This window comes from Camelus bactrianus, chromosome 18 (genome assembly GCF_048773025.1).
Source record: "Camelus bactrianus isolate YW-2024 breed Bactrian camel chromosome 18, ASM4877302v1, whole genome shotgun sequence".
Lineage (NCBI taxonomy): Eukaryota > Metazoa > Chordata > Mammalia > Artiodactyla > Camelidae > Camelus > Camelus bactrianus.
In genome coordinates, this window is record NC_133556.1 from 3391400 (window position 1) to 3418906 (window position 27507).

Genomic DNA, 27507 nt, shown 5'->3' on the forward strand with positions numbered 1-27507 from the left:
TCCTTAAAAGAAAATCAATGTAATATACCATATTAATAGGATAAAGGATAAAAACCACATAGGGACACATTAATAGACACAGAAAAGCAATTGTTAACTGATTTTTATCATTTTACAAATGAAACTTCCTTAAACTGAGCAAAGACACCTATGAAAACCCCATCACTAACATCATACTTAATGTTGAAAGAATGAATGCTTTCTCCCTAAGATCACAAGATAAAGATATCTATTCTATCTAGTCTCACTAATTCTATTCAATATTGCATGGAAGATTCTAGCCAGAGCAATTAGGCAAGAAAAATAAAAGGCAAACAAACACATTGAAAAGGAAGATCTAAAACTATCTCTATCTGCAGATGGCATGGTCTTGTATATAGAAAATCCTAAGGAATCTACTAAAAAACTATTATAATAAATAAGTTTAGCAAGGTTGTAGGATACAATTGTATTTGTACACAGTAGCAACGAACACTCCAAAAATGAAAAGAATTCCATTTACAATAGCATCAAAAAGAGTAAGTTCTTAGGAATAAATTTAGCAAAAGAAGTGCAAGACTTGTACAATAAAAACTGCAAAACACTGTTGAAAGAAATTAAAGACCCAAATAAATGGAATGACATTTCATGTTCATGAATTGAACAACTTAAATGATTGAGATGTCAATACTCTCCAGTATGATCTACCAGTTCAACATAATTCTCATCAGAATCCCAGTTGCCTTTTTTTGCAGCACTGACAAGCTGATCCTAAAATCCATGGAAATGCAAGGGACTCGGAGGCACCAATCTTGAAAAAGAACAAAGATGGAGAACTCACATGTCCCAATTTCAAAACTTGCTACAATAATTCCCACAGGAGTCCAGACAATGTGGTACTGGCATAAAGACATATATACAGATCAGTGGAATAGAACTGAGGGTCTAGACACAGACCTAAATGGAAGTCTTAAACTATAAAAACTCTTAGGAGAAAACGGGACAAAATCTTTATGGCCTTTAATTAGGCAATACTTTCTTACACATAACACCAGAAGTACAAGAGACATCAGAAGAAATAGATTAATTGGACTTCATCAAAATTAAAATTTTTTGTTTCAAACAACACTATCAAGAAAGTGAAACAGACAACTCACAGAATGGGAAAAAATACTTGCAAACCATGTATCTTGATAAGAGAGTTGTATCAAGAATATATAAAGAACTCTTATGCAACAACAAAATGACAATACAATTTAAAAATGAGTAAAGAATTTAAATAGACATTTCTCCAAAGATGACATACAAATGGCTACTAAGCATATAAAAGGATGCTCAACACCATTAGTTATTAGAGAAATGCAAATCAAAACCACAATGAGATACTATTGCACACCCACTAGGATGACTATCATCAAGAAGACAGATAATAACTAAGTATTGGAGAGGATGTGGAGAAATTGGAACCTTCATACACTGCTGGAAGGAATATAAAATGATGCAGCCACTTTGGAAAATAGTTTATCAGTTCCTCAAAAGGTAACTACCAAATGACCCAGCAATTTTCCTCCTAGATCTGTACCCAGAAAAACTAAAAACATGTCCACACAAAAATGTATACATGCATGTTCATAGCAGCAGTATTCAAAATAGCCCAAAGGTGTAAACAAAAACAAAAAAGTGGATAAACAAAATGTGATCTACCCATAAAATGGAGCATTATTCAGCCATAAAAAGGAATGAAGTCACACAGAAGAAATAGACAATCTGAGGAGAACTTTATCTACTAAAGAAATTGTATCAACAATTAAACTTCTGAAACAGAAAGCACCAGGCCCAGATGAGTTCACTGATGAATTCAAACCAACATTTAAAGAAGAAGCCATACCAATTCTCTGCAATCTCTTTCAGAAGATAAAAGCAGAGGGAATACTTCCTAATGCCAGCATTACCCTAACACCAAAACCAGATACAGACATGACATGAAGACAACCGGAGATCAGTATCTCTCATGAAAATAAATGGAAAATCCTCAAAAAATATTAACAAATCAAATCCAAAAAGGTATGAAAATAATTATATACCACAACCAAGTGGGATTTAACCCAGGTATGCAAGGCTGGTTCAATGTTCAGAAATCAAAAATCAATTAATGTAATCCAATATATCAATAACCTGAAGAAAGAAAAAACATGATCATGTCTTGGATGCAGAAAAAGCATTTGACAAAATCCAACACTCATTCATGATAAAAACTCTCAGTAAACTAGGAATCGAGGGGAAATTTCTCAACTTGGTAAAGAATATCTACCAAAAACCTACAGCTAACATCATACTTAATAGTGAGAAACTAGAAGCTTTCCCACTAAGATCGGGAAGAAGACAAGGATGTCCCTTCTCACCACTACTTTTCAATCTCATATTAGAAGTCCCAAGCTAATGCAATTAAGATAAGAAAAGGAAATAAAAGGTATGTTGATTGAGAAGGAAGGAATAAAACTGTCTTTGTCTACAAATAACATGACTATCTAAATAGAAAATTTGAAAAAAATGACAAAAAAATCTACTGGAAATAATTAACAATTACAGCAAGGTTGCATGATACAAAGTTAATAAACAGAAGTCAATTACTTTCTTATATACTAGCAATGAACAAGTAGAATTTGAAATCTAAAACACAATACTATTTACATTCACACCCCCAAAATGAAATACTTAGGTTACATCTAACAAAATACATACAAGATCCATACGAGGAAAACTATAAAACTATGATAAAAGAAGTCAAAGAAGATACTCCATATTCATGGACAGGAAGACTTGATATTGTCAAGATGTCATTTCTTCCCAGCTTGATCTATAGAGTCAATGTAATCCCAATAAAAAATCCCAGCAAGTCATTTTGTAGATATCAACACACTAATTCTAAAGTTATATAAGGAGAGGCATATAGGAGAGGTAAAAGATCCAAACAGCCAATTCAATATTTAAAGATAAGACCATAGTCAAAGGACTGACAGTACTTGATTTCAAGACTTAGTATAAACCTAGAGTAATCAAGACAGTGAGATACTGGCAAAAGAACAAGCAGATCAACGGCACAGAACACAAAGCCCAGAAATAGCCTACTGTAAATACAGTCAAATGATCCTTGACAAAGCAGTAAAGGCAATACAACAGAGAAAAGGCAGTCTTTTCAATAAATGGTGCTGGAACCAGTGGACATCCACATGCCAAAAAATGAACCTAGACACAGACCTTACACCTTTCACAAAAATTAATAATTCATAATGGACCACAAGCCTCAATGTAAACCCCAAAAATATGAAATTCCTAAAACATGATATAGGAGAGAATCTAGATGACATTCAGTTTAGCAGTCAATTTTTACATAAAAAAACCAAAGGCACAAACTGTGAAAGAAAGAACTGATAAGCTGGACTTCACTAAAATTAAAAATTTCTTCTTTGTGAAAGGCACTGTCAAGAGAATGAAAAGACAAGCCACAGACTGGGAGAAAATATTTGTAAAAGATAAATCTGATAAAGGACTATTTAGCCGAACTATATAAAGAACTCTTAAAGCTCAATATTAAGAAAACAATCCAATTAAAAAATGGGCCAAAAACCTTAACAGACACTTTGTTAAAGATATACAGACAGCAAATAAGCACTGAAAAGATGTCCACATCATGTCACTAGGGAAATGCAAATTACAACAGCAACAAAATACTACTCCACACCCACTAGAAAGGCCAAAATCCAAACCCCTAACACCAAGTGCTGGCAAGGATGTGGAGCAACAGGAACTCTCATTCATTGCTGGTGGGAATGCAAAATGGTACAGCCACTTTGGAAGACAGTTTGGCAGTTTCCTAAAACACTAAACATACTCTTACCATATGCATATAATCCAGTAATCACGTTCCTTGGTGTTTATCCAAAGGAGTTGAAAACATGTCCATAGAAAAACCTACACACAGATGTTTGTAACAGCTTTGGTCAAAACTGCCAAAACCTGGATGCCACCCAGACGTCCTAGATGCCCTTGAGTAGGTGAATGATTGAATAAACTGTGGTCCATCCAGACAATGGACTATTACGCAGTGCTAAAAAAGAAATGAGCTATCCAGCCATGAAAAGACATGGAGGAGTCTTAAACGTGTATGACTAAGTGAAAGAAGCCAATCTGAAAAGGCTACATAGTGTATGATTCCAAGTCTACAACATTCTGGAAAAGGCAAAACTATAGAGACAACAAAACAAAACAAAAACTATAGAGACAATAAAAATATCAGTGGCTGCCAGAGATGGGGGTGGTGGGTATAGATGAATAGATGGAGCACAGAGGGTTTTTAGGGCAATGAAACTACTCTGTATGACACTATAATGGCAGGTACATGACATTACACATTTGTCTAAATCCATAAAATGTACAGCACTAGGAGTGAGCCCTAATGCTAATGTGGATCTGGGTGATAATGAGGTGTCAGTGTCAGCTCATCAAGTCTAACAAGTGGACCACTTTAATGGGGGCTGTTGATCATTCAGGGGGGTAATATATGTGTGGGGGCAGCAGGTAAATGGGAGATCTCTGTACCTTCCTATCAATTTTGCTGTGAACCTAAACCTGCTCTTAAAAAAGAAAGTCTACTTTTTAAAAAGGTGGGGAATTAAGTACTGATACACTTTACAACATGGATGAACCTTCAAACAGTTATGCTAAATGAAAGAAGCCAGACACAAAAAGCCACATATTGTATGACATCTTTTATGTAAACTGTCCAGAGAAGGGACATCCATAGAGGCAGAAAGTAGTCTTTGCCTAGAGCTGAGGGCTTGGGGGAATGGGTGTGGGATTTCTTTTGGGGATGAAGAAAATGTACTGAAATTAGACAGTAGTGGTATTTGCACAGTTCTGTGAATACAATAAAAACTACTGAATTACATAATTTAAAGGGTAAATTTTATGGTATGTGAATTATATCTCAACAAAGCTGTTTTTTTTTTAAGGTGGATTCAAACCCAGCCCTATCAATAATTACATTAAATACTAATAGACTAAAACATTGCCATGAAAAGACAGAGATTTCAAAAAGAATTTTTTTAAAAAGGACCCAACTATAAGCTATCTACACAAGACTGACTTTAAGTATGAAGACAAAGGTAAAATGAGAGTAAGTGGATGGAAAAAGATATACCACATGAATAGTAAGCATGAGAAATCTGGAGTGACTATTTAATACTAGATTAATGGATTTCAAAACAAAATATACTACAAGATAGAAAAGAACACTTTGTAATAACAAAAGGGTCAATTCAAGGGGAAAACATAGCAATCATAAACATGTATGTACCCAATAACAGAGCCTCAAGTAAGTGAAGCAAACGCTGACAGAATTAAAGGGAGAAAGAATTCTGTAATAATAGTTGGAGATTTCAACACCCATCTCTAAGAAACTGATAGAACCAGTCAAAAAACTAGTAAAAATATGTAAGACCTTAACACTTCCAATCACACTGACTTGACTGACAGAAGTGACTGAGTCATAGAATACTCTACCTAATGACATCCAAATGCATATTCTTTAAGTGCACACAGTGCATTTACTAGGAAAGACCATGCGCCCTGAAGGTTTTAAAAGATTGAAATGATACAAAGGATGTTCTCTGACCAAGAGGGAATTAAATTAAAAATCAATAACAGTAAGATAGCCAAGCAACCCCACCAACATTTGGAAAATAAGTAACATTGGTCTAAATAATGATTGGATCAAAGTAGAAATCAAAAGAGAAATTAGAAAATATTGTGAATCGGGTAACAGTGAAATATGACAGCATATCAAAATGTGTGAAATGTAACTAAAGCAGTGTTTGGCGCGGTTTATGGCTTTAAATACCTCTAGAAGAAAAGGAGGCCCCAAGTCAATGACCCACACTTGCACCTTAAGAAAGAGGAAGTGGTTGCAAATTATACCCAAAGAAAAAGGAAGGACAGAAATAACAAAGAACAGAAATCAATGAAATCGGTAACTTCTAACCACACTGATCAACAAATATAGGAGAAACAAATTATCTGTACCAACAATGAAAAAAGAAACATCACTACAGACCCTTAAGCCATTGAAAGTATGAAAAGGAGAAAATGTGAACTCTCTGCCAGTAAGTTTAACAACTTTTGATGAAATGGTTGTTTGGGGCAAGTGCAGAAGGCACAATGAGGTGGGGTGGAGGCTGTGGACAGGATGATGCTGTCTGAGCAGCCACAGTCTGAAGGTGGAGGGCCAGGTGCAGTCTTTCCAGAGGGCAATGGGGAGTGGGTGAGAGGTTCTGAGCAGAGAAGTAGCCTGGTCAAGTGCGAGCTTTGAGGAAAAGCCCTGCAGCTGCTTCTGTATAGAGAACACCTGAGAGGGCTGGGCCTGGAGGGAGGTCAGTGCCACTGTTCAGGGGAGCCAGGCCCAAAGCCCCCCGGGGAATCATGGCAGGACACGGGGGCGAGACACAAAGAGAAGGGAGGGAAAGGGGGCAGAACAGGGCCTGGAGCCTGGTGTGGGCTCAGGGGAGACAGTGAGACTGCCCCAGAGATGGAGTCCGGGGAGGTGGCACAGGCCACTGGGAATGGAGCTTTGGTCCTGGAGCCTGTGGGGTGCATGAAGTCAGGGGGGCTGGGGGAGTCCTGGGGGGCAGCAGGGTAGCACCACAGTGCCCATTTTCCATGCCCCAGCCCCTGCCAGGAGGGTCTCAAGGGTACTGCTGAGGCTTGGCAAAGGGCAAGGAGGCCAGGCTGAGGACCAGCCCCTGCTAAGGCCAGGTGAGCTCACAGCCTGAACACATGCAGAACCATCTCAGTGTTGAACACTAATGTCAGATGAAGGTCCCAAGGCGTCTGTTTGCCCCAAGAAGGCGGGAATATGGTTGGAGACACAGAGAGGAAGCAAGCAGCGCCAGGACAAGGTTGAGCCTCCTGCCGGAGCAGTGCCTGCTGCCTCCGTTTGCCCACACAGGCAATGGGATGGTGAGCCTGGCTACCCCCACTGATGAACCCCTCCAGGCCCCAACTCCGGGCCCCACAAGTCCTGCCCTATCTGAGCCAACCCATCTCACTGAAGGAATCCCCTCTAATGCCCCAAATGTAAGTAGACACCCCTTCCTGCAAACCTCTGCAGGGCCTGCTCCTTCCACCTGCCCCTCAAGTTCTTCTGCAGATGCATAGCCAGTTCCCAGTTCTCTCTCACAGCTCAGCCAGGATGCTGCCAACCTGTGCGACCTCCCTGATTCCCCAGGCCTCCCATGGGCTCCCACAGCCCCCCAGGATGTAGGTCTAAGACCTCTGCTTCCCAGAGCTGCCTGACATCGGGCACCTGAAGTGGCAGAGGAATCAGGTCCTGTTTATTGGAGCATCAATGGTGAAGGTCACCACACGGCTTTGGAGACCCCTCCCGGGGAATGGCAGGCCAAGGCCCCATCGCCAGCTCCCCTCTGCTCAGGACAGGGCTGGCTCCCCGTAGGGGCAGGGTTCCCAGATCTACTCCTACCCTTCTCTGGTGCCTCCTGTGTAGGATGGGGCAGTGATACCCACCTCCCTGCAGCCCACCTGCTGGCACTTACCCATCAGGCTCTGCCGCTCCTCCTTCTTGCGGGCCTTTTGCTTGGCCTCCAGCTGCACCACTGACAGGGATGGCCCCACTGTGGGGCTGGGGAGGGCGCTGGCTGCAAAGCGGGCCAGCAGGCCCAGCCCGCTCTCCTCCAGGCCTGGCGACAGGGCCCGCTCCCGGGCCCCCAGCCTATAGCCACCGGTGGCCTCGTCCTCCTCCTCCTCCAGCTCATCCTCCTCGTCCTCCTCCTCGGAGCTCTCATCTGGCGTGCAGAAAACAGGGAGCGAGTCAGAGCCTCAGCCTGAGCCTGCGCCACCCCCCACCGCCCCCTACTCGGCCGGAGCACCAGTGAGGCAGGGCTGCAGCTCCAGCCCAGCTCCTCATGCCTCACCAGCCCACGAGTCCCCCCGACGGCCCAGTGCCCCCATCAAAGCAAGCCCAAGACCTGGGCATCCTGGACAGCCCAGAGGTGGGCAGCAGCTTTGGGAGTCGAGTGTGAATCTTCAGGGGGAGCACGAACATGCACCTGTGCTGTAGGGAGGGGGACGGACACACAGACAAGGACTGGAGATAGCGTTCTCCATGGTCTCACGCACACACACGCACACACACGCCCCAACACACAACGTGAAGGCTGGGGAAGGAAGCAGGAGGAGAGAAGGAGAGAGGCAAGGGTGAGGCAGAGTCAGGTGGAAGGGCCCTGGGGGCTCAGGCTGGGGTCCTGGGGGCCGGTGGCAGGAGAAGGCAGGGTTTGGTCTCTTCTTGACGGGGTGGGAGGCCCCCATGACTGAAACCCTGAGTAGGCTCTTGGGTCCAAAGTTGACTTCCAGCAACAAGCCCTAGCTGGGAAGCCTGAAGCAAATCCCTGGCCCTCTCTGAGCCCCTGTTTTCTCATCTGTGGCAGAGGTGGCCCTCCCTACCCACCCAGCTAAGGGGAGGATCCAAACAGGACCCCAGATGCATAGAAGAAAACACTCTGCAAGTGTGAAAAGGATCAGACACAAGACCACCTCATTCTACAAAGAAAACCAACTGGGCTGTCCCCACAGCCACAAGCCAGGTACACTTCTTGACCCACGGGAGCTGGCGGTCAGCCCGCTTTGCTCCTGAAGCCAAGGGGCGTGGTCAGGCGCTCAGGCAGCAGAGCAGGACTCGAATCTGGGGCTGGCTGGCTGTCTCGTCACCCACAGTCTAGTGGGCAGAGACTCTAAGGCTGCCCCAGCTGGTGAACAGGGACAGGCTTCTCCCCAGGCACTGGCCCTGCCACTCGAGGACCTGCAGCCCGGAGCCCAGCTCGGGCCGTCAGGACAAAGGTGGGGCAGGCAGTGGGGCTGGCAGGAACAGCAAAGAGGACGATGCCCTCTGCATGGGAGCTGAGCCCTCCACCAAAATCAGAGTCTGTCTGGAAGCCCAGGCCTGCTTCCTGCCTTTCTAGGGAGATGGCCCAGCTAAACCCATGAGGGCCGGCTGTGCCATGAGGTGCCCTGGCCAAGGGGCTGCCGAGGACACCTACCGGACGGTGCCTGTCTGCCCTGAGTGGGGCGGGGGGGTGTGTGTGACAGTGGCTCTGGGGCCACTTGCCAAGGGCAGAGCCAGGCTAGGCTGGAGGCAACTCTCTCCAACAAAGAAGAGGTGGGAGGAAAATGAGCCATCTTCTTTCTGTCTTTAATCTGGGGGCAGGGAGTCTAGGGGGTGTATGGGTCCTAGACAATGGCCAACTCCACATTCTCCTGCCAACAGCCCAAGCTGCCTGCCTGCTGGAGCACTACCAGAGGCCAAAATTGGCAGCCCCAAGGGGTGCCAGTGAGGGCAGGGGTTCTGTCTGTTCACTCAACCAAGGGAGCCCTCGGGGAGGGAGGCGGTGATGAGCTCGAGGGATGCCCGAAGGGAGTTGAAAAGAGGAAGGAGGCAGAGGGAGAGGAGGTTTGTTAAGAGAGGTGAGAAGACGGAGACCCGGCTCCCAGAGCAACAGATGCAGCGGGATGGAGGCCAGCGGGGCGGGCAGGCGGCAGGCAGGCAGGCAGTGCACACTTGCGATCCATTCACATTGCGGACGTCACATGGTTCTGTCTCCGCCCAGTGGGCCACAGTGGCAAAGCAGGCTAAGTGTAGGCAGACTTTTGGCAGCGCCTGGGTCCCCCACATCAGGCCCACCGTGGGGCCGGCCAATTTGAGCAGGGTGGCGGGCAGGGGGCTGGCCAGGGTGGGGGTACGGGGTTGGGTGGGGGCCAGCTTTCCCTTCTAGAGGTACCCTTCCTGGGGCCGCTCAGGTGTGGAGACTCCAGAACTCTCCCATCCCGAAGGACTCCACTGGTGGGGCCCGGCGGGGTCAGTCTGGCTCTGGGTTTCTGATGTCTGGAATGACAAACATCAGATCCCCAAAAGCAGCAGTGGCCCCAACCCAGCACCCTGAGATGGGATAATGTTTGGAAGGCCAAAGCCAAAACCAAAAATGAGTGCTTTCCATGAAATGCTGCCGCAGATTCTCTCGGTCTCCTGAGACCCTCCCCGCCTCCCACTCCAGCAAGCCCGACGGGGCTGCCGGGGCTGCCAGTGTGCCTGGGCCGGGGTCTGAGGGGCAGGGGGAGCAGAGGAGCGCCACAGGACCAAGAAGGCCGTTCTGGAGTTGTCCACACCTGAGGCAACAGAGCTTGCCAAGGGTGGGCAGAAAAAGTCCCAACAAAGAAACCTGAGGAAATGCAGAAAAACTTCGTTTCTAATAGAAAAAAACTCTGGGCTCAGTATGTGGGGCTGGCCGTTGTCAGTTGGTTTTCTCAAACCCGATCCGTAAATGCCAAAGCGATCCGCTGCTGCCATAGCCGATGGGGGCAAACCCCGAGGAGGAGGGGTGCAGAGGGGACACAAAGAAAAGGGTTTTGCCTACCTACGGAGCAACGAGCCAGGCTCGGACCCAAGCTCAGTGACCCGCTGCGCCGTCTGCCCTACTCCCAGCCTTCGCTTTGCGTCCAGAGTGCAGCGTGAGAGCAAATGCAAGAGACCAAAACAGACATTCAAAGCATCATGGGTAGGGGTCAAGGGTGAAGGGATGGTCAAGCTGCTGGGGAAAGAGAGCAGACACACTAGAAAAGCCAAGCCAATCAGGTGCTTTAGTAACCAGATGTCAATGAGACCCTATTACCCAAATGCCCCTTTCAAGACCTGACCAGCGGTCTTGGGTGCAGCAGGGACTCCTCCTCTCTCACCCTGCACTCCCCCTATCTGGACTCTGTCCACTGCTGTGTCTGGCCCTGGTTTGAGGGGCCCTGGCTTCCTCTGAAGATTCTGGGCACTCTGCTATGTGATCTGGGGGAGCTGCCTGCCTCTCTATGGGGTCTGAGCTGGGGCAAGAGAGCTCAAAAACCTAGGCAGCTGGAAGTCTGGCTTTAAGGGGGAGGAGGCATTGGGGTCCAGCCCAGGGGAAGGGGAGGGGAGGGAGATGGCAAACTAGCCAGACTCATCCACAGAGGCCCACGCTAGGGGAGGCCTCGGGAGACAAAGCTAGCTGGAGAGCTTGTGGCCCGGGTTGCGCTCGCTCCGGCATGGCAGCAGCCCAGACCGAGCCATCTCCTGGTCACCCAAAATGCATCCCAGCCGGAGCATCAGGGTCTAGGCTCTGGGATCCCCCAAGGGGGTCTGCCCTGAAGCAAATCCTAAACCAGGGCGAGAAGCATTTAAGGACCCACTGGCTGCCTACCCCCGACCCCACCCCAGGGGTGCTGGGAGACACTGCTAACTCCCGAAGTCCTTAGAGAAGCCAGAGCCAGGGGGCTCTCGGGGGCACTGAGTCCAGCCCTCTCTTTGCGAGGCCAGCAAGCCCAGGGAGGACCTGAGAGCAGACTGGCCCGCGACCCGCGGGCCAGGCTGTTCCCGGGGCACTGAGCTTTGCCCCTCCATGAGGCAGTGAAGCCTTTGAATTTCACAACAAAACTCGGGGACAGAGAATGGTCTTGACCCTGCACTGCCTACACGCCCTTCAAAACAGAAATATGTGTTAGAAAACGAGTGTTTGTAAGTATTTTTTAACCACTGTTGCGTAGGGATAGAGCTTTAAGAAAATAAAAGACAAACAAGCAGCTTAAAAAAAAAAAAAAAGGATGAAGCTGGAGGTGAAAGCAGTTGACTTTAAACCTGAAAAATGAAAGGCATGCCAACAGCTACCAGGGATATTTGAGTAACAGAGAGCGGCAGACTGCGTTATTCCATCTACCCCTTCTGGGGGGGAGGGGGAGGGGGAGGCACAAAACGAGGGAAGCGGCAACCTAATGGTCTAGTAAGGACACAGCAAGAGAGACAAGGCACACGGGTTTAGTTAAAAATGAACTCGATATGTTTAATAAAGCTTGGTATGACCAAAATCGCGGTACAAACATCAAGTCACACGCCCACACGACAGAATTCCATTTACAAAACGTCCCCCCGGGAGGCCTCTACAGGCCCACGCCGAGAGGACCCACCCAGGCCTGCGGTCTAGAGGGGTCGAGGAGGCGAGGGAGGTGCGGGGCGGAGAGGGGAGAGTGGAGGAGGGTGAAGACCAAAAACAGTCCATATAAAAGCTCAAAAAGAGCTAGCCAATGGTATTATCACAATGATACAGGTACAAATAAAAACAAAAATAAAAAGACTCAGGCTGATAAAGCAGGCTACGCTGCCAAGAACCTGGACGGCCGCCCTGGCCGGGCCATCCCACGGACGGACGGACAGACGGCATCCGCCCTCCCTGCGCTCCCGCTCCCGCTCTCTCGCTCTCGCACTCACTCTCTCGCTCGGAAACACGGAAGGTATTGTGTTTGGAGCTAGTAACCTTGGTCAAACGAGTCCTCCGAAGAATCGCTGAAGGAGGAACGGGCCTCGACCTCTTGAAGCAGCAAACAAAACGGCTGCTTCCTGCTGGCGGCTGGCTTGGGCTTCAGAGTCCGGGCGGCCACCAGACCCCTCTTGGTCAGCTTGGGGCCTCCAGCTGGCTTGCTGTTCTTCGCCACCATGCCGCACAGGAGCGAAGACGACAGTTTGGAGCTGGAGGGGCCTTGGACAGACCACTCATCCTTCAGGAATTCTTCCTCCTCCTCTGAGTCCGTATCTGCAGTCAAAGTAGTTTTTAATAAAGGTAAGTCACAGAGCGCCAGAGGAGGGAGGGCCTGGTGCCTTTCTTTCATTATTCTCAGTGCTTCTGAGAACAGCCTGCTGCGTGCCAGAACAGAGAGGTCCAAATGCCAGCTGGCCAGGGAACCAGCTGAGTTCCACCACCTGGAGCTCTCCTCCCGCCCTGAGCCTCCCCTCTCACCTGGGAGGCCTCTGAACTACAGGCATCACACAGCCCATCTTTCCTGGGCCTGGACTCCAGGCCCTTTCTAGGCTGGGCGCTGCCAGCATCACCCACTACACAGTCACTCAGCAAACAGCCTTTCCAAGCCCGGGGGTAGGCAGAAGCCCCACTCTCAGGGAGGTTTCTCCCCTGGGTATGGAGGTCCCCGCTTAGTCCCTTCTATCCCACAGGGCTGCACCCAGCCCAGAGGCTTTCTGGGGAGGGGCCAGGGCCAGGCCCAGGAGGGGAAAGGCTCAGGTAAAGAAAGCCCGATCCCCAAACGGCAGCTCCCAGTGGTGCGCCAAGCAGCATGCACAGACTCCCGAAGGCAATCGCACACACCCCTTCCCAGCCCCTTGGCTCAGCAATGTCAGGATGGCAGTGATGGCTTGAAACAGCTACACCAAGGAAACTGGCAAAACTTATTCCAACTTGGGGTTCCCCTCACCTTTTTTCACTACCAGAGAGCCAGGTTACCAGCACACTGCTGCTGGCTTCCCACAAGTCTCTAGCCTTACTACACAGGTGAGGTCTTCCTAGGAGAGGATCACCCAGCTTTGGGGAGGGGAGCTGTCAAGTGGGCACAGCTCTCCCACCCCAAACATCCACCACACAAACAAACTCACACCACTTTGGTTCATTTTACACATGAGGCTGTTGAGCAAGATTTCATCAGACGAAAGGGCTCTGCAGCCAGACTGTAATCCCTTGATCTGATAAAATCCACTCCAAACACGAGGAATGTTCATGAACAAAGCTACAGCTCTGGCACCACCTGCTGTCTCCAAGTCCAAGAGAAACTACAGATGCGTGCGCGCGCGCGTGTGTGTGTTGGGGGCAAGCGTCCTCTGACTCCTCCAACATCTATGCTTTCCACTCCAAAACCCCAACTGCAGGATGGCCTGGCAACTCTGGGTAGGACAAGGACAAGCCTCTGCCCGTACCCCAGGCACAGCTCTTCCTCCCATGTGCTCCATCCCATCTTTCCTGAGGATGGAGCACAAAGGAGATGGAGCTCCAGGCTCGAGATGCCCGTGCATGACAATGACCAACCTGGCTTCCCACCAAAACCCACCGAGCATGCCACCCAACCCCTACAACCCAAAGTGAAAAAGCAGGACGGTAACGTTCTTTCTTCCCATCTCCTGCTGGCACAGCGTCTCTGCCAGGGAACATCTCGACCTGTTTGTGACTGCACATGGTCCGTTACTGAGAATGGCAGAAAAACCAATATAAAAAGAGAGAGAGAGAAGCGCATTCTCCACAGTCAGCTGCACATTATAGCCATCACCTAGCTGGAGAGGCCTTCTGACCTCCCTGTGGCAGTATCAACCATCTCTCCCTCCTGGACAGTGGAGTCTTAGACAAACGCATAACGGACTTAGACGGGGGATTTATAACTGTTCACGTGTAGGCACACGCTGCTGCAGCGCATTTAGGATCTCAGAGCACCCCAGAGCCCCAGCTGATCTCTGGCCTCTCCAGCTGTACCCCATCCACACTCACCTGTAAGTAGGAAGGACTCAGGGATTCTTCCAGCAACCAGCCAGGCCACATCCATCAACTTCTCTCCCCTGAAAGCTCAAAGGAGCCACAATCCTCCTGGCTCTCTCATTATTCCAAAATAAGCAGAGAATGAAAGAGCAGAGGAAAGTCCTTCCCTCCTCCTTCAAAGGTACAAGTGTCTAAACTGGCCCACAGCGGCCAGGGGCCTGGACACTGCTGCTTGGCTCACACGCATCAGAATCTTGAGGGATGAAAAGCTTTGGCCATCGGACACGTCCTCAGTACATAAGGCACAAAGGAGCTGCTTGACCCTACACCCATCTGAGCATCAACCCTGAAGACTCAGAGTAACCAGAAACACGAACATATTAAAAAAAAAAAAAAAAATCAGCAGTGGCTTAATCTCATGCCAGGGGCCACATCCAGCTCTTTACCCAAGTGAATGCACTCAGAGCTCCCAACAGCCCGGTGAAACAGGCAATGATATCTTAACTCCAAGTTCATAAAAACTTCATTTTCTTTCCTTAAGAAAACACACGTTACTATAAACGGGTCCATTTTTTGCACTTAACATCCTACACCCCCAACCCCAGGAACCAGGCAGAGCCAATCAAAAGCCGAGACACACAAATCCAGGCAGTTACCCACCAAAAAGCCTTCCACGCCAGCCGCGGCCTGGGGTCTCCCAGAACAAACCCCGCTGACAGATGCCAGGAGCCAATAAGCCCCTCCCTGGCCATTCTGCAGCGGCCTCGGTACTTAGCACCCATCCATCCCAAGCGTTAGATGTTCCGCCCACAAATACTTACTGAGCGCCTATTACACACCAGACAGCGGGCTCTGGGCCACCAGAGGCCCCGGAGAAACGGGGCGGGGCGGGGGGGGGGGGCGGGTAAGGCTGCCAGTTTCAGGAAAACCACATGCCCGAGTTCCTAGGGAAGGCGCTCCGAGGCCGCCAGATCCGGTTAGAGCTCAATTCTCCAGGCCTACAGACTGTTACGTTTCCGGGGCCCGAGAGTCGCATGGGCTGGCGGCCGCCGTCCCGGGCAGCGCACAGGCCGCATCCATCCTGGCAGGAAGCCCCGTGAGGCTGAGTCTGACAGGCGGGCCTGATTCCCGCCTGGCCTCAGCACCTAACCTCGCGGACAAAACACGTAACCACCTGGAGGGCTGTCGCCCGGACAGCCCTGGTGTGCGCGCCATTGACGTTGTTCGTACTAACGCTCGGCCCAATAACAGAGAGCCGCCTGCAGGCCAGGGAGCGTCATCTTTAAGATTCTCACGAGCAGCCGCCAACTTCCGCCCACCTGCCCACCAATCACGAGCTCCCACCAATCATAGGCAACCTCCCAGAGTGGCACCCGCCAATCACAGGCACTTCCGCTTCGGGCGGCACTTCCCCTTCCGGCCTGATGCCCGCACATAGGCAGAAAGACCTTCTCGAGCGCTCGAGGCAGAAAGAGAAGAAAGGAGAAGAGCGGCCCTGAAGCGGCGTGGCCCACTACTTACTGTAGGAGTAGCTGCTCACTTCCGAGGCGAACGGGGAGTGGGCCGACTTGGGCTGGCCTCTGGCCTTGAAGCCCACCTCCATCTTCCTGGCTTTGGCGGCCCTTTTGTGTTTACCTTCTCGGGAAGCTTTCAGAGACAGGCTGAGGCCTTTGGCCAGCGCCTTCCTGTCCTTGCCCAGCAGGCTGTCGTAGGGCGTCAGGAACCTGCCGCAGCCCCCGCTCGGTTTTGATTTCCCCCCAGAACTGTCCGAGAACTTGAAGGGAGACTTCAACTTGTCCTGCTTTGTGAGGGAGAGGGCTTTGTCCAGCTTGCTTGCCAACTGCTCCTGGTCGCTGGCCATCTTCTTCTTCTTAATCTTTAGCTGGAAAGGGAAGTTGGGAAGTCCCTGGTTAAGACATTAAGCAAAACGGGACAGTGGGTCTCAGTACACAAGCTGAGGAACCCAGGCTCCTATCCTCCCTGCCTCTGGGGCTTCTGGCAAGTTGCTTTAACTCCTCTTAGCCTCAGTTCTTCTACTCTGCAAAATGGGGATAATTACGTACGGGCATCAGCAGGTTGTTCTGATGATGAGCCCGGATAAGGCGCATGAGTCACCTATTAAATAGCTGTTACTGTGGTTACAGTTATCCGTGACACTTGGCGCTGTCTGGTGCTGCCTAGAGGAAGCACTTGAAGCAAGCAGCGCTGCCCATGAGCAGGAACTTGGCTGGATTAAGGGCGGAGGGACAGAACCAAGATGAAAAACCCAGATCACAGTGCAGCCGATCTGCTTATCTCAACCACCTAAAGCAGCTGATGAAGACAGCCGCACAGCCTAAATCAGCCCATCCAGCTCAGTGGGCTGAAGCTGCCAAGAAAATGCCTTGAGTGTGCCTCGGATGCCAAAGCAGAAAGAATGATTAGAGGTTTCACAGATAAATTCCTGCTTGTGCATCCCTCGTCAACTGTAGTAATTTGTTGTTTGAAATACGCAGTTTTGAAGGCCCTCATTTGAACATTTTATTTCTATTTTCTTTAATCAGGTAACATTTCATACGGAGAGAAAAGTTGGAATAGTATCAATTAAATGACTAAAGTATCCATCACAATTCAAGAGCATAAAGGATCCTAATGGACAAACAGACTCTCTTCCCTCCCCCTGGATCCAGTCTCCCTCGTGTGAATCCTTCCCTCAGACGGACAGCCCCCTCCCGCAGGGCTTTACTGGGAGGATGAGACCGTACGTTAGTATTTAGTGACAAGGGCCTTAAGAAGATGATTTCAGTGCTCTGCAGATATAAGAAAAATCAAGGCGTTGGCTTTTACCCCTTTGCCTCAGGAGAGTTCTCAGAGGAAATTACAATGGCATCAAGCTCTTGTTTCTTAGAACTAAAGAATGGTGAAGCAGCTCATTAAACAATTATCCTGCTAAACAACGGAGTAATTGCATTATTTGGTTAAGAACTTGCAGTCTCTTCTTGGCTTCAGCAAAGGGTCACAGAGCACACACACAGGATGTGGCTTTCAGTCTCAGCTGCACCTAAGGCTGTCACTTCGGTAAGTCTCTGACCTGCCCTAAGCCTTAATTTCCCCTTCTGTACAGTGGGGAAGACTGGAGGAGAGTTGCTGTGGCCCTAAGGCAACCATCTCTATGGTTTCTATGCAGCAACAGGGCCAACGGACCTGCAAAGGTGGGGCGTGTCCTCCGGCATCCCCTCCAGACCTTCCACCCCGAGCTGGCAGCACACCCAGAAGACAGGATTACTGACCTGACTCATGAAGTCTGAAGAGGCTTCGTGCTCATCCCAAGGCTGATTCCTCCCCCTAGCTTTCCCCGTTCCACTGAGGGCATCGTGGTCCTCCTCGGGCCCCTTGTGTCTCTTCCTCATCCCCGCTCCCAGCTCGTAGCTGTCTGATGTCAGCAGGGGCTTGCTGCTCAGCCTGAAACCCAGATGCACCCTGTCAGCACCTCGGCCAGGTAGCACTCCAGGGCTGGGGGGGGGGGGGTCTGTCCTCGTGGCCCTGAAGGGTGGGCTCTGGATGTCGAAGCACAGACCGTGATGACAGAGTCACGAGTCTGGGAGGCGGAGCCTGTAAAACTATAGTGCCAGGATTCTGGGCTATTTGTGAATGAGGCAGAATGAGAGTTTAATGGGAAAAAAAGAACTTCTCCAAAGCAGTGTATCCTCTGCTGGCCTCTTTCTCTCATGCTCCTTCACACACACACTCATACACGTAGCTTTATGTGGTCAGATACATCTGTACCCAAACGTGCCAAGAACAAGAATCAGGAATGCCACAGAAATCCACCAGGACGGGAGGGGTACTAAGATCCAGCGCTTCTATGAAGGGAAGAGCCTCTGGCTGGTCTCCTGAGCCCTGGGGAGCATAAGCAGTCGGGACACGGTCCTGGTTCGACGGCCTCTTCTGCCTGCTCTAAGCCAAACGCTGGTAAGTAGTGTGATAATAGTAATTTTTACTTGGTGCTTACTACGTGTCTTGCTCCATGTCTGTGCTTTATATTTTAACTACAGAACAATGCTTTGTTCTGTATACTGCTTCTTTTGTAGATGAAGGAACTCAGGCTCAGAAAAGCTAACACCTGGCCCGAAGTCACAGTGAGAGGCAGCCTGGAACTCAAAAGCAGGAGGTGCGCGCCCACCTCTGGAGTCCATACTCCGAACCAGTGGTCCCCCTCCATGCTGGCAGCCCCAGCCTCTGCTCTCTTCTCCCTACCCGCCTGTGGCTGGTGGTGGGATGTTTCTTCCTCTTCCATCCTCTCCTCAGTCAACATCCAAGAAGGTTAAATGCAAGATGTGGGAGCACTTGGGGCTGTCTTCTCCTGAGAAGACCTGTGGCCAACTCACTGCCTCTCCTGTGTCTTTGAAGGCGCCCTGTGGGCCCCTCTGCTTCTTCAAGCCGGCACTGGGCCACAAAGCCAGCCCCTTCCCATAATGGGCCGGGTTCAGCCTGTGCTACCCCACCCCCGACACCAGCAGCATCGTTCCTATCCCCACCTGGCCTGGAGGAATAGCTCTCACTCCAGCCACATGTGGCTTCTGCTGCTCCCTAAGGAGCCTGTCCCCACTGCACACAGAGGCAGCGGCCCAGGTCGCAGGGAGCAGGCTCAGGCACAGTGAGCCAGCAGGTGGGACCAGGAGAAAGAACAGGAGTGACACTGTCTGGCAGAGAGAACCGAGCAAGAGTGCAGGTGGGATCCCATCCCGGCAGGGCTGGCGGCTCAGTGCGGCCCTCATGGGAAGGGGTGCAGGGGGAAGCGTGGGGACGGGTCCCTAGCCTGGAGGAAGCAGGTGCAGCAGGAAGATGGGCCCAACGCTCAGGGGGCACACGACTCGCTCACCAGGGTAGGTCTGCCTGTCCGTATGCTCCACACTGGCCCGGCTCACCCTCCTGGCCTGCCTTGGGCAGCGCACGCCGTGCTGCCCAAGAGCTGCTGATCCGGGTGGGTCAGAGCCCGAGGGACTCGAGGTCCCCGGCGCCGACACAGGCCCCGCGTGGGCCCGTGCTCCTCCCCTCCGAGCTCTGTGCCAGTCCCCGACCCACCGAGGGGCCAGCCTTACTTTCCGCTACTGATGCGGCTCTTCCCTCTCTTGCGGGGGGGCGACAGTGTGCTCAGGGCGTGGGTCCGTTTCCGCGGCCTGCCAGGGCCTCTGCGTGCCAAGCTTCTATGGGGTTCCTCGCGCCTGTCCCTTAAAGAGAATCACACGCTTGGCTGTGAACCTGGGGGGTGGCGGGGGCGCAGAGGAAGGACACACGGCGCGCACATGTCACTCGGGGCCACGCACACCTCTGATGGCCTGCCTCGGTCGACCTACTGAGCGCCATCGCCTATGAGAGCCCGGCCAAGGCACAACCTGCCACCGCCTGGTCGCCCAGCCAGCCTGCAGGGTGCACACTCACTCGGAATCGCGGCGTCTCTGCAGCTTCACCAGCTCCCGCTGCTTCTCCTTGTACTGCCGCTGGACCTCTGCCAGCCGCATCCGGAAGTCCAGCTCCATGGCGTCCATGTTCTCCAAGGATGACTTCATAGCGTACATCTGTGGGAAGAGGCAGGGTGAGGATGCTGCTGCCCACGAGCTCCCACCACCTGGCTGGGCACCTGCTCTCTGTCCAAGATGGTGAGACCTCACAATGTGGACCGGGGGCCCAGGTCACACTCCATTTCTGCCACTCACTAGCCATGGCCCTAAGCAAACCAGACTCCTCATCTGCATGACAGGGACTGGAAGGCCAACTTTGCAAGGCTGTGTCAAGGCCGAATCAGCCCGAGACAACTGCTCAGGTAGAGCTGGCCATCGAATCATCTGTCCCTTCAGACAGAGGCTCAGAGAGGTAAAGCCACTTGTCCAAGGCTTATAGGCAGCAAGGAGCACAGCCAGGTCTGCTCTTCCTGATCCCAAGGGACACACTCAACACGTTATTACATGATAAACTGAGGCCCAGGAAGGAAGCAGTGTGCCAAGGACCACCCAGTAAGTTGGTGGTGGAAGCTGGATGCAGAACCGGCCCTTGGGAACCCAAAGCCTGCAGAGGCCCCAGCAAGATGGCATCTGTAGGGGGACCCCCCAACCCTGTTCCACAGGCCAGGCCCAGGACACCTCACCCGCTCGTCTTTCTTCTGCATCCAGCTGTACTTCTTGTTGGGGTTCAGCTCCCGTGGAAGCCGCAGGTTCTTGAGTGGATCCACAAATGGGCTGTCCAGCACTTCCTTCAGCATGTGGCTGCTGGCCGCCAGCAGGCTCTCCAGTGAGGGCCGCACCACCAGGCCCCGCTCTGCACCTGCAGGCAGGAGGCAGGTGAGCCTGTGCTCCCCTGTGGGCGGGGGCAGGACTCACGGGCATTGTAGCCTCAGACCCCAAACAGGGAAGAGGATGAGGCCCAGAGAGAGCTCATGGTTGGCCCAAGGCCACATGGCCCCCAAGATGCTGACAGACCATGGACTTTTCCCAGATCCAGGAAATAGCGCTGAGAACAGTTAGGGGTCCTGTCCTTCCCAATGTCTGTGCACAGAATGTGCAGCAAGCCACCAAAGGCCAGCAGAGATGTGTTCCAACAGTGTGGCTCTTTTTGCTCATCTGTCTTTAAAATCTTCCATGACGAACATGCATGGCTTTCATAATCAGAGAAAAAGAGCCCCAAATTAAGTTTTGTAAACGGTCAAAGTAACATGCACACAAACTAACCCACAAACCAAGCAGAAAGGTGTGATGAAACAAAAACCTTCCTCCTCGCTAACACACAGGTCCCTCCCTGGAGACGCTGCTGCTGACAGTTTCTGGAAGATGGTTCTAGAAACATTATACATATTCAAACATACATAATGTACCCAGGCATCCTTTATAAATGTAAAAATGGCCTCAGTCGGTACATACCATGTCACGCTTTGCTTTTTTTCTACTTAACATCTTTTCACGTTAGCACAGAAATACAAATGCATATTCATATTATAGCTCAAACCTTACAAAACTGCCATTTCTGTAGGTCATAAACAGCATCAGCAGTTCTATTTGGCCAAACTGAGTGACAGCAGCCTGAATTCCTCTCATGTTGAGTTTTGGTTTCTCTAATGACCCCCCGTGAACGGCATTCAGGTTGTTTCTGATTTCTTTTTTTTTTTTTTTTGTAGTGAATGGATAGGCGCACAGCCTGGACGGAAGTGTCAGGAAGACTACCCATGCAATTAATGTGGTCAAGGTGTGTGTGCTCATCTCTGATAAATGTCCCAGCCGCCTTCCAGAAAGTCTGCACCAGCTCAGAATCTCAACAGTCGTACCTAGGAGCCTATTTCTCTACAATCTTTCTACCCAAGTAACATGAGTTTTCATTTACTTGTTTTATTTGTGATCTAATACGTGACCAATTTTTGTGAATGTTCCATGTGCGCCTGACGGGAAAAGAACGTATTCTTTACTCTCAACGTGTAAAGTTCCATAAAATCGGCGTCAATAATTGTATCGCTCAGATCAGGGCTTCTGAACCGAGGCGCTGGTCAAACCGTGGGCAGGTATCTGCCGTAGGGCGGCTGTCCCGGGCGTGGTGCAGGGTGTTCGGCAGGGTCCCCTGCCTTTACCCACTAGATGAAAGCAGTACTCCCCTCAAGCTGTCACAACCAAGGGTCACTGGTGGCCAACTGAGTCACTGGCTTTGCTCCTCCACGTCTTACACAGAGGTCGCTAAGCAGTGAACCACATCAGCTCCCAGGGGCTGGCACTGGGCAAGCATGTGGCCCGCCCCCAAGTGACACCAGCCCACCCTGCCCGCTGCAAGGTCCTCCATGCTGTAAGATCTGCAGTTGCTGGGTAAGGCTGGGTAAGACCTGCTCTGTCACAGAGGGGACCAAAGAGGGCCTCCGTCGCCGCCTTCACCCTCTAACAAACCAGCTTTGCCGAGGCGCTCATGACCGAAAGCCCAGGGCAGCCCGATGACGCGAGGCCAGCAGCTATGGGCTGAATCATTTGCCCCCAAATCCATGCACTGAAGTCCCAACCCCGGACCTCAGAACGTAGAGTCTTTAAGTGGTAATCAAGTTAAAGGGAGGTCTTGAGGGTGGGCCCCAACCCAACACAACTGTGTCCTTATAAAAAGGGGACATCTGGATTCAGAGACACGCACAGGGGAAGACCATGTGACCACACAGGGAGATGCTGTCAGCGAGCGAGCCAGCCAAGAAGAGAGGCCTCAGCAGGAACCAGCCCAACCCTGCTGACACCTTGATCTTCAACTTTCAGCCTCCAGAAGTGTGAGGCCATACACTTCCGTTATCCAAGACCCACCCCCACCCCAGCCCCACCCACCACATCTGCAGTGTTTGTTACAGCAGCCCGAGCTGACCAGTACAACAACCTTGTGGCTTTACCAGTGACCTTGGAACAGAAGCCAGACATGCACTGGAACCCCCATGGGACAAGCATCAGTCACAGAGGCTCCAGCACCAGAGGGAGGGAAGGCTGGCCAGCACACCCGGGGACAGCCTAGTTCACTGACTGTGAGCAGTGCGTGGGGCAGGGTGGGGAAAGCGGGAGGCCAGTGGCTCCAGGAAGTGGGTGGGCCCTGGGAAAAGCTCTAACACAGCCCAGGCGCCTGGGGCCTGCTGTGCGACCCGGGACTACTCACTGCCCGGCTCTGAACAGAAGCTGCAGGGGACCGATGCTCAGTGTCCGTCAGCAACTACGTGAAGGGAACAGGGCCACCAGGGCCTCCTTCGCCTGTGTGGTTCACACATCCCTGCACACCGGTGCCTCCAAGGGCACTTTGCAGCCCTAGCTCGGCCCCCAGCCCAGGGTCACAGATCAGCGCTGGGCCAGCACGCCTCCACGGCACAGCACTGAAGGGCATCGCGAACACCCATGTCCACACCGACTGCTGGGTTCCCCCGGACCTTCCCCTCCCACCACTTCCCCAGCTCTCAGGTGGGCGGCGATTCCAGGCATCCGGCAGCTCAGGCCAAAAACCTTGGAACTGTCCTTTCACACCTACACTTAGTGCATCAGCAACACCGGCTGGCTCTACCTGAACTTCCACCCAGAATCCAACTATCCTCACCCGTGTGCCCCCAACCCCTCGGCCTGGGGCTCTGCACCTCCGCCCCTGCTCCTGTGACAGCTCTCCACGCAGCCCCCAAACACCACAGTTAAGTCTGAGCCCATCACTCCAATTCAAAACCATCTTCCAGCAGCTTCTCCATTTCACTCCAAGTGAAAGACCCCACTGGGATCGCCCACCCAGGTTACCCTGCAGACCTCCTTGCCCCCACTCCCCACTCCTACTCCACTCCAGCTCCTGGCCCCCTTGCCTCTGTTCTAACATAACACAACCGTCACCTCAGGGCCTTTGCACTTGCTGTTTCTTGGGCCTGGCATGATTTTCCCCAGAAGAATCTTCCTCCCCCGCCTGTAAGAGGGGCTTCCCTGGCTATCCCCCGTAGGAGACCACCCTTCCCACCTCTGCCCTGTCCCATTCCCAGGGTTTCCGCCTGACCCCGGTCACCACTTGACAATTCTGGGCACACAGCAGGAGCTTAACAAGTGAACAAGGTGAACAAGGCAGGAGTGTGAAAAAGAGGCAAGAGTGAGCAGAAGCCTCGAACTGCGTGACCCATCCTCAGCGCCCACCTTCCCAGACACCCCTGCCTCTGTGGTCCCCACTGAAAACCCACCAGTTCGTTCGATCAAGAGGGTTTTCACTTTCTTCTGGAAAAAAAATTTTTTTGTGTGCCAAACTATTTAAATGAGAGAAAATAAATAGCTTTAGAACAACAACAGAACAACAGACGCCTGCGGGGGAGTGGGCGTCACTTGTCCAAGCTTCCTGGAAGGGGGACATCTGACCATGACGGTGAAAAAGCCTCAAAACTATGGCCTTGTTCTGACCCAGCAGTTCTACCCCCGGGGAATAAATCCCCGGGAAAACCAGGTGTGGACAAAGATTTCTCTTCAAGAGTAATCATCACATTATTTACAACAGTAAGAAAGAAAGAGCCTGGTGTAGGGCTGTAGCGGTGTGCGGAGACCCGACACGGTGGCTGCGGTGGCTGTGGGGCCGACGAGAAACTGCTAAAGTTCCTGTGGACACAAAGTCGAATTTTATAAGAACATGATGGATGGAGAAGAGAAAACCTATGGTGGCTGCGAAGGCCTGATGCCATGTATCTTAAATTGATATCTTTGGATGGTCATGAATTTATCGTAAAAAGAGAACGTGCGCTAACACCAGAACAATAAAGGCCATGTTGAGTGGCCCAGGTCAGTTTGCCAAGAATGAAACTCATGAAGTCAGTTTTATAGAGAGATCCCTTCACATGTGCTATCAAAAGTATGCATGTATTTTACCTACAAGGTTCAGGATACTAACAGCTCCACGGAAAGTCCTGAGTTCCCAATTGCACCTGAAAATTGCACTGGAACTGCTGATGGCTGCAAACTTCCTAGATTGTTAAATAAAATAAATTATAATAAACTTAACTTTTTTCAGTATTTAAAAAAAAAATTAAAGAAAAAAGGGAAGGGAGGCAAATTAAAATGCCCAACAATCTGAGGTTGGGTCTTTGAAAGCCAGGGCCTCCACCAGGCAGGTAACTGGGCAGTCCCTAAAAAAAATCTTTAATAACATACAGCTTTGAAAAACGTTTCATAAAGGATATATACTAAGTGAAAAAGGCAGGTTACAGAACACTGTTTACAAAATGATCTTAATTTTAGAAATGCATGCCACGTGTGGAAAAGCTCTGGAGGAAATACACCAAAACATCTGGCACTGCTGTTATCTCCTTGACAGCTGTCGCCCGGGCATCTCCTCTGTGCCGGTTCTGGGCGGAGCATGGCCTGCTGGCACAGCCTCTTCATACATTTCTTGGCGCACCTCAATTTCCTATGTTGAACATGAGTGGTTTTTTTGTTTTTGTTTTTTGCAGGGTGCAGGTAATTAGGTTTACTTACTTATTTATTTATTTTAATGGAGTAACTGGGGATTGAACCCAAGACCATGTGCATGCTAGGCACTCACTCTACACTGAGCTATACCCTACCCCCATGAACATCAGTGGTTTTGTGCCAGCCCAGAATTCACTGCTCATTCTGCTGAAGACATCCCACTCCTTTTGAGAACCAGCCCCTTCCTACATCCCAGAGGTGACTGCCCACCCCGCATCTAGGGCTGGGCATGATCAGCCTGGTGCATCCCATCTCCCAGGCCACAGGGTTTGCTTCTCCCAGTCAGCCAATGGAAGCGACTCACAGAATCTTTATTAGAGCCAACAGGAAGGAAGTAGCCTCTTTTGTGTGTCCACTGAGCTGAGCAGGCCCATGGGTCTGGGAAGAAGTTATCAGTGACCCCCCCTAACAACAGTGGGCCTGCCTTGAATGAAGCCAACAGAAGGAAATGAAGCAAGGGGTGGGAGGGGACAGCGGAGAGGGAAAACCAACTCCTGATGACTTGGTTTTAGCACCTGGATCCAGCCATACCTGAAACTAATTACCAAATCACTGACATACTTCGGTTCCACAAGCCAATAAACTTCCTCTGCCCTTTTCTAAGCTAGTCAAAGTGAGAGTTTCAGTCCCTTGCAATCCAAAGCATCCTGCTCCTAGAAAACTCACCACTGACAGAGGAAAATTTTCACCACTAAGAAACCCACAGACTGGTTGCACAACGTGACTGCATATAATACCACTGCACTTAAAAAAAGTTAAAATGGTATAGTATACCATTTTTCTTTAAAAAGTGAGTATGAATAAACCATAGCCTGAAAATTTTGAAATTTAAAAATCTTATTAAAGCTTTTTTGAAAAAAAAAGGGAAAAAGTCCCCCATAGAACCCCCCCGCCCAGCTCAGCATGGCTCACCTGACACCTCCTGGCTCCGCTTCTCCAGCTCCAGCTCAGCGATCTCACTCAGCAGGGTGATGCCATGCAGGAAGCTCTGCTCAAGGACCAGGCTCTGGGCCACCTCCAGCTTCTCCAGGGCCTGGGCTCCAGTGCCCGGGGAGGGCAGGGGCCTGGCCTGGGGCAGCTCTGCCGCCGCTGCCAGGGCATTCATGCCAGCCAGTGGGTCCTCCAGGCTGGGCAGGAACTGGTCGGAGCCTGCCTCCTCCAGGAAGCAGGTGCTGCTTGGCACAGGTGCGGCCTCCCGGGCCTCCAGGCTCAAGCACTCTCCCTCCTCGGCCGGCACATCACAGTCCGGTGGTTCCAGGCTGGGCCGGGGCTCGCTTGGGGCCACCTGGGCCAGGTCTTCCTCGGGTACCGCCTCTGCCATGGGCACATCGACGGGCACCTCCACTGGCTCCTCCTTGGCCTCCACCAGCGTCTCGGGCGTCAGCCGCCCCCCCAGGTCCGGGGCAGCTGTACAGGATTCTGTCCGGCCTGGCGAATCAACACACGCCTCGGGCCCCTCCGCAAAGTCCGGGCACCCGGAGGGCTCCGCGGGCCCCTGGCTGCCGGCACTCAGCACCTGGGCCTCCAGCAGGCCACCGCCACAGCTGTCCACTGGGCTCGGGGCTGCCAGGGCTTCCTCGGGGGGCAGGGTCAGCGGGGACTCCAGGGAGGGCAGCTCTGCAGGGCCTTCGTCCATGTCCTCCACCTCCGCCTTCACCTCCCGGTCCACCAGCGGCTCTTCATCTGGGACCTCCTGCAGCGGCTCTGGGATCTTGGAGGGGGACAAGCGGATGGGCTTGTCTTCAGGCGAGAGCGCCAGGCGCTCAGGCCCATCAGCCGGCAGTGGCACGTCGGGGGCCAGGCCGTCGGCGTCGGCGGCCGCTGTGGGCTGCAGCAGGAATGGGTAGGGCCTCCCGTAGTGTGGCGGCAGGGCTTGGAACGGGTACCTGGGTGGGATATCTGCCAAGGACACTGAGGGTCAGTGGGGGCCCCTTCTCCTGCCACATCTGACATCCCCCGTGTCCCCATCAACACCCACCTACCAGCCAGCCCTCTCTGCTCGGCCAGCCTGCAAGGCTGGATCCCTTCCAGACAGGATCTGAGGAACCCCAGGGCCCTTCTGCACAGCTGGGCCACAGAAAAGGCAGCCACCATCCACATCCTGTCTCCGAGGGTCTTCAGTGGTCTCAGAGGCAGAAACCCCCATTGGCTCTTTCTTGAGTCCCTCCCGCCTCAGCACCCAGTACAAG

The 27507-nt window shown here is 51.4% G+C and overlaps 1 protein-coding gene and 1 pseudogene across 11 annotated transcripts in view; one reads left to right on the forward strand and one right to left on the reverse strand.

Moving 5' to 3' along the window:
- The window catches only part of TNRC18 (trinucleotide repeat containing 18), a 100318-nt gene that overhangs the window by 21390 nt on the left and 51421 nt on the right, over positions 1-27507 (reverse strand). For 9 of the 11 annotated variants that reach the window (XM_074345606.1, XM_074345614.1, XM_074345613.1 and 6 more), the window contains 8 exons: positions 26231-27217; positions 20494-20669; positions 19791-19927; positions 19451-19579; positions 17639-17810; positions 15891-16275; positions 12375-12650; positions 7587-7835 (listed from right to left, as the gene is read on the reverse strand). In XM_074345606.1, the coding sequence (XP_074201707.1) occupies positions 7587-7835; positions 12375-12650; positions 15891-16275; positions 17639-17810; positions 19451-19579; positions 19791-19927; positions 20494-20669; positions 26231-27217 (2511 nt within the window). The remainder of the gene's footprint in view (positions 1-7586; positions 7836-12374; positions 12651-15890; positions 16276-17638; positions 17811-19450; positions 19580-19790; positions 19928-20493; positions 20670-26230; positions 27218-27507) is intronic. The other 2 variants (XM_074345609.1, XM_074345611.1) reach the window with 2 other exon arrangements.
- On the forward strand, positions 24483-24825 carry LOC105077493 (elongin-C pseudogene; annotated as a pseudogene).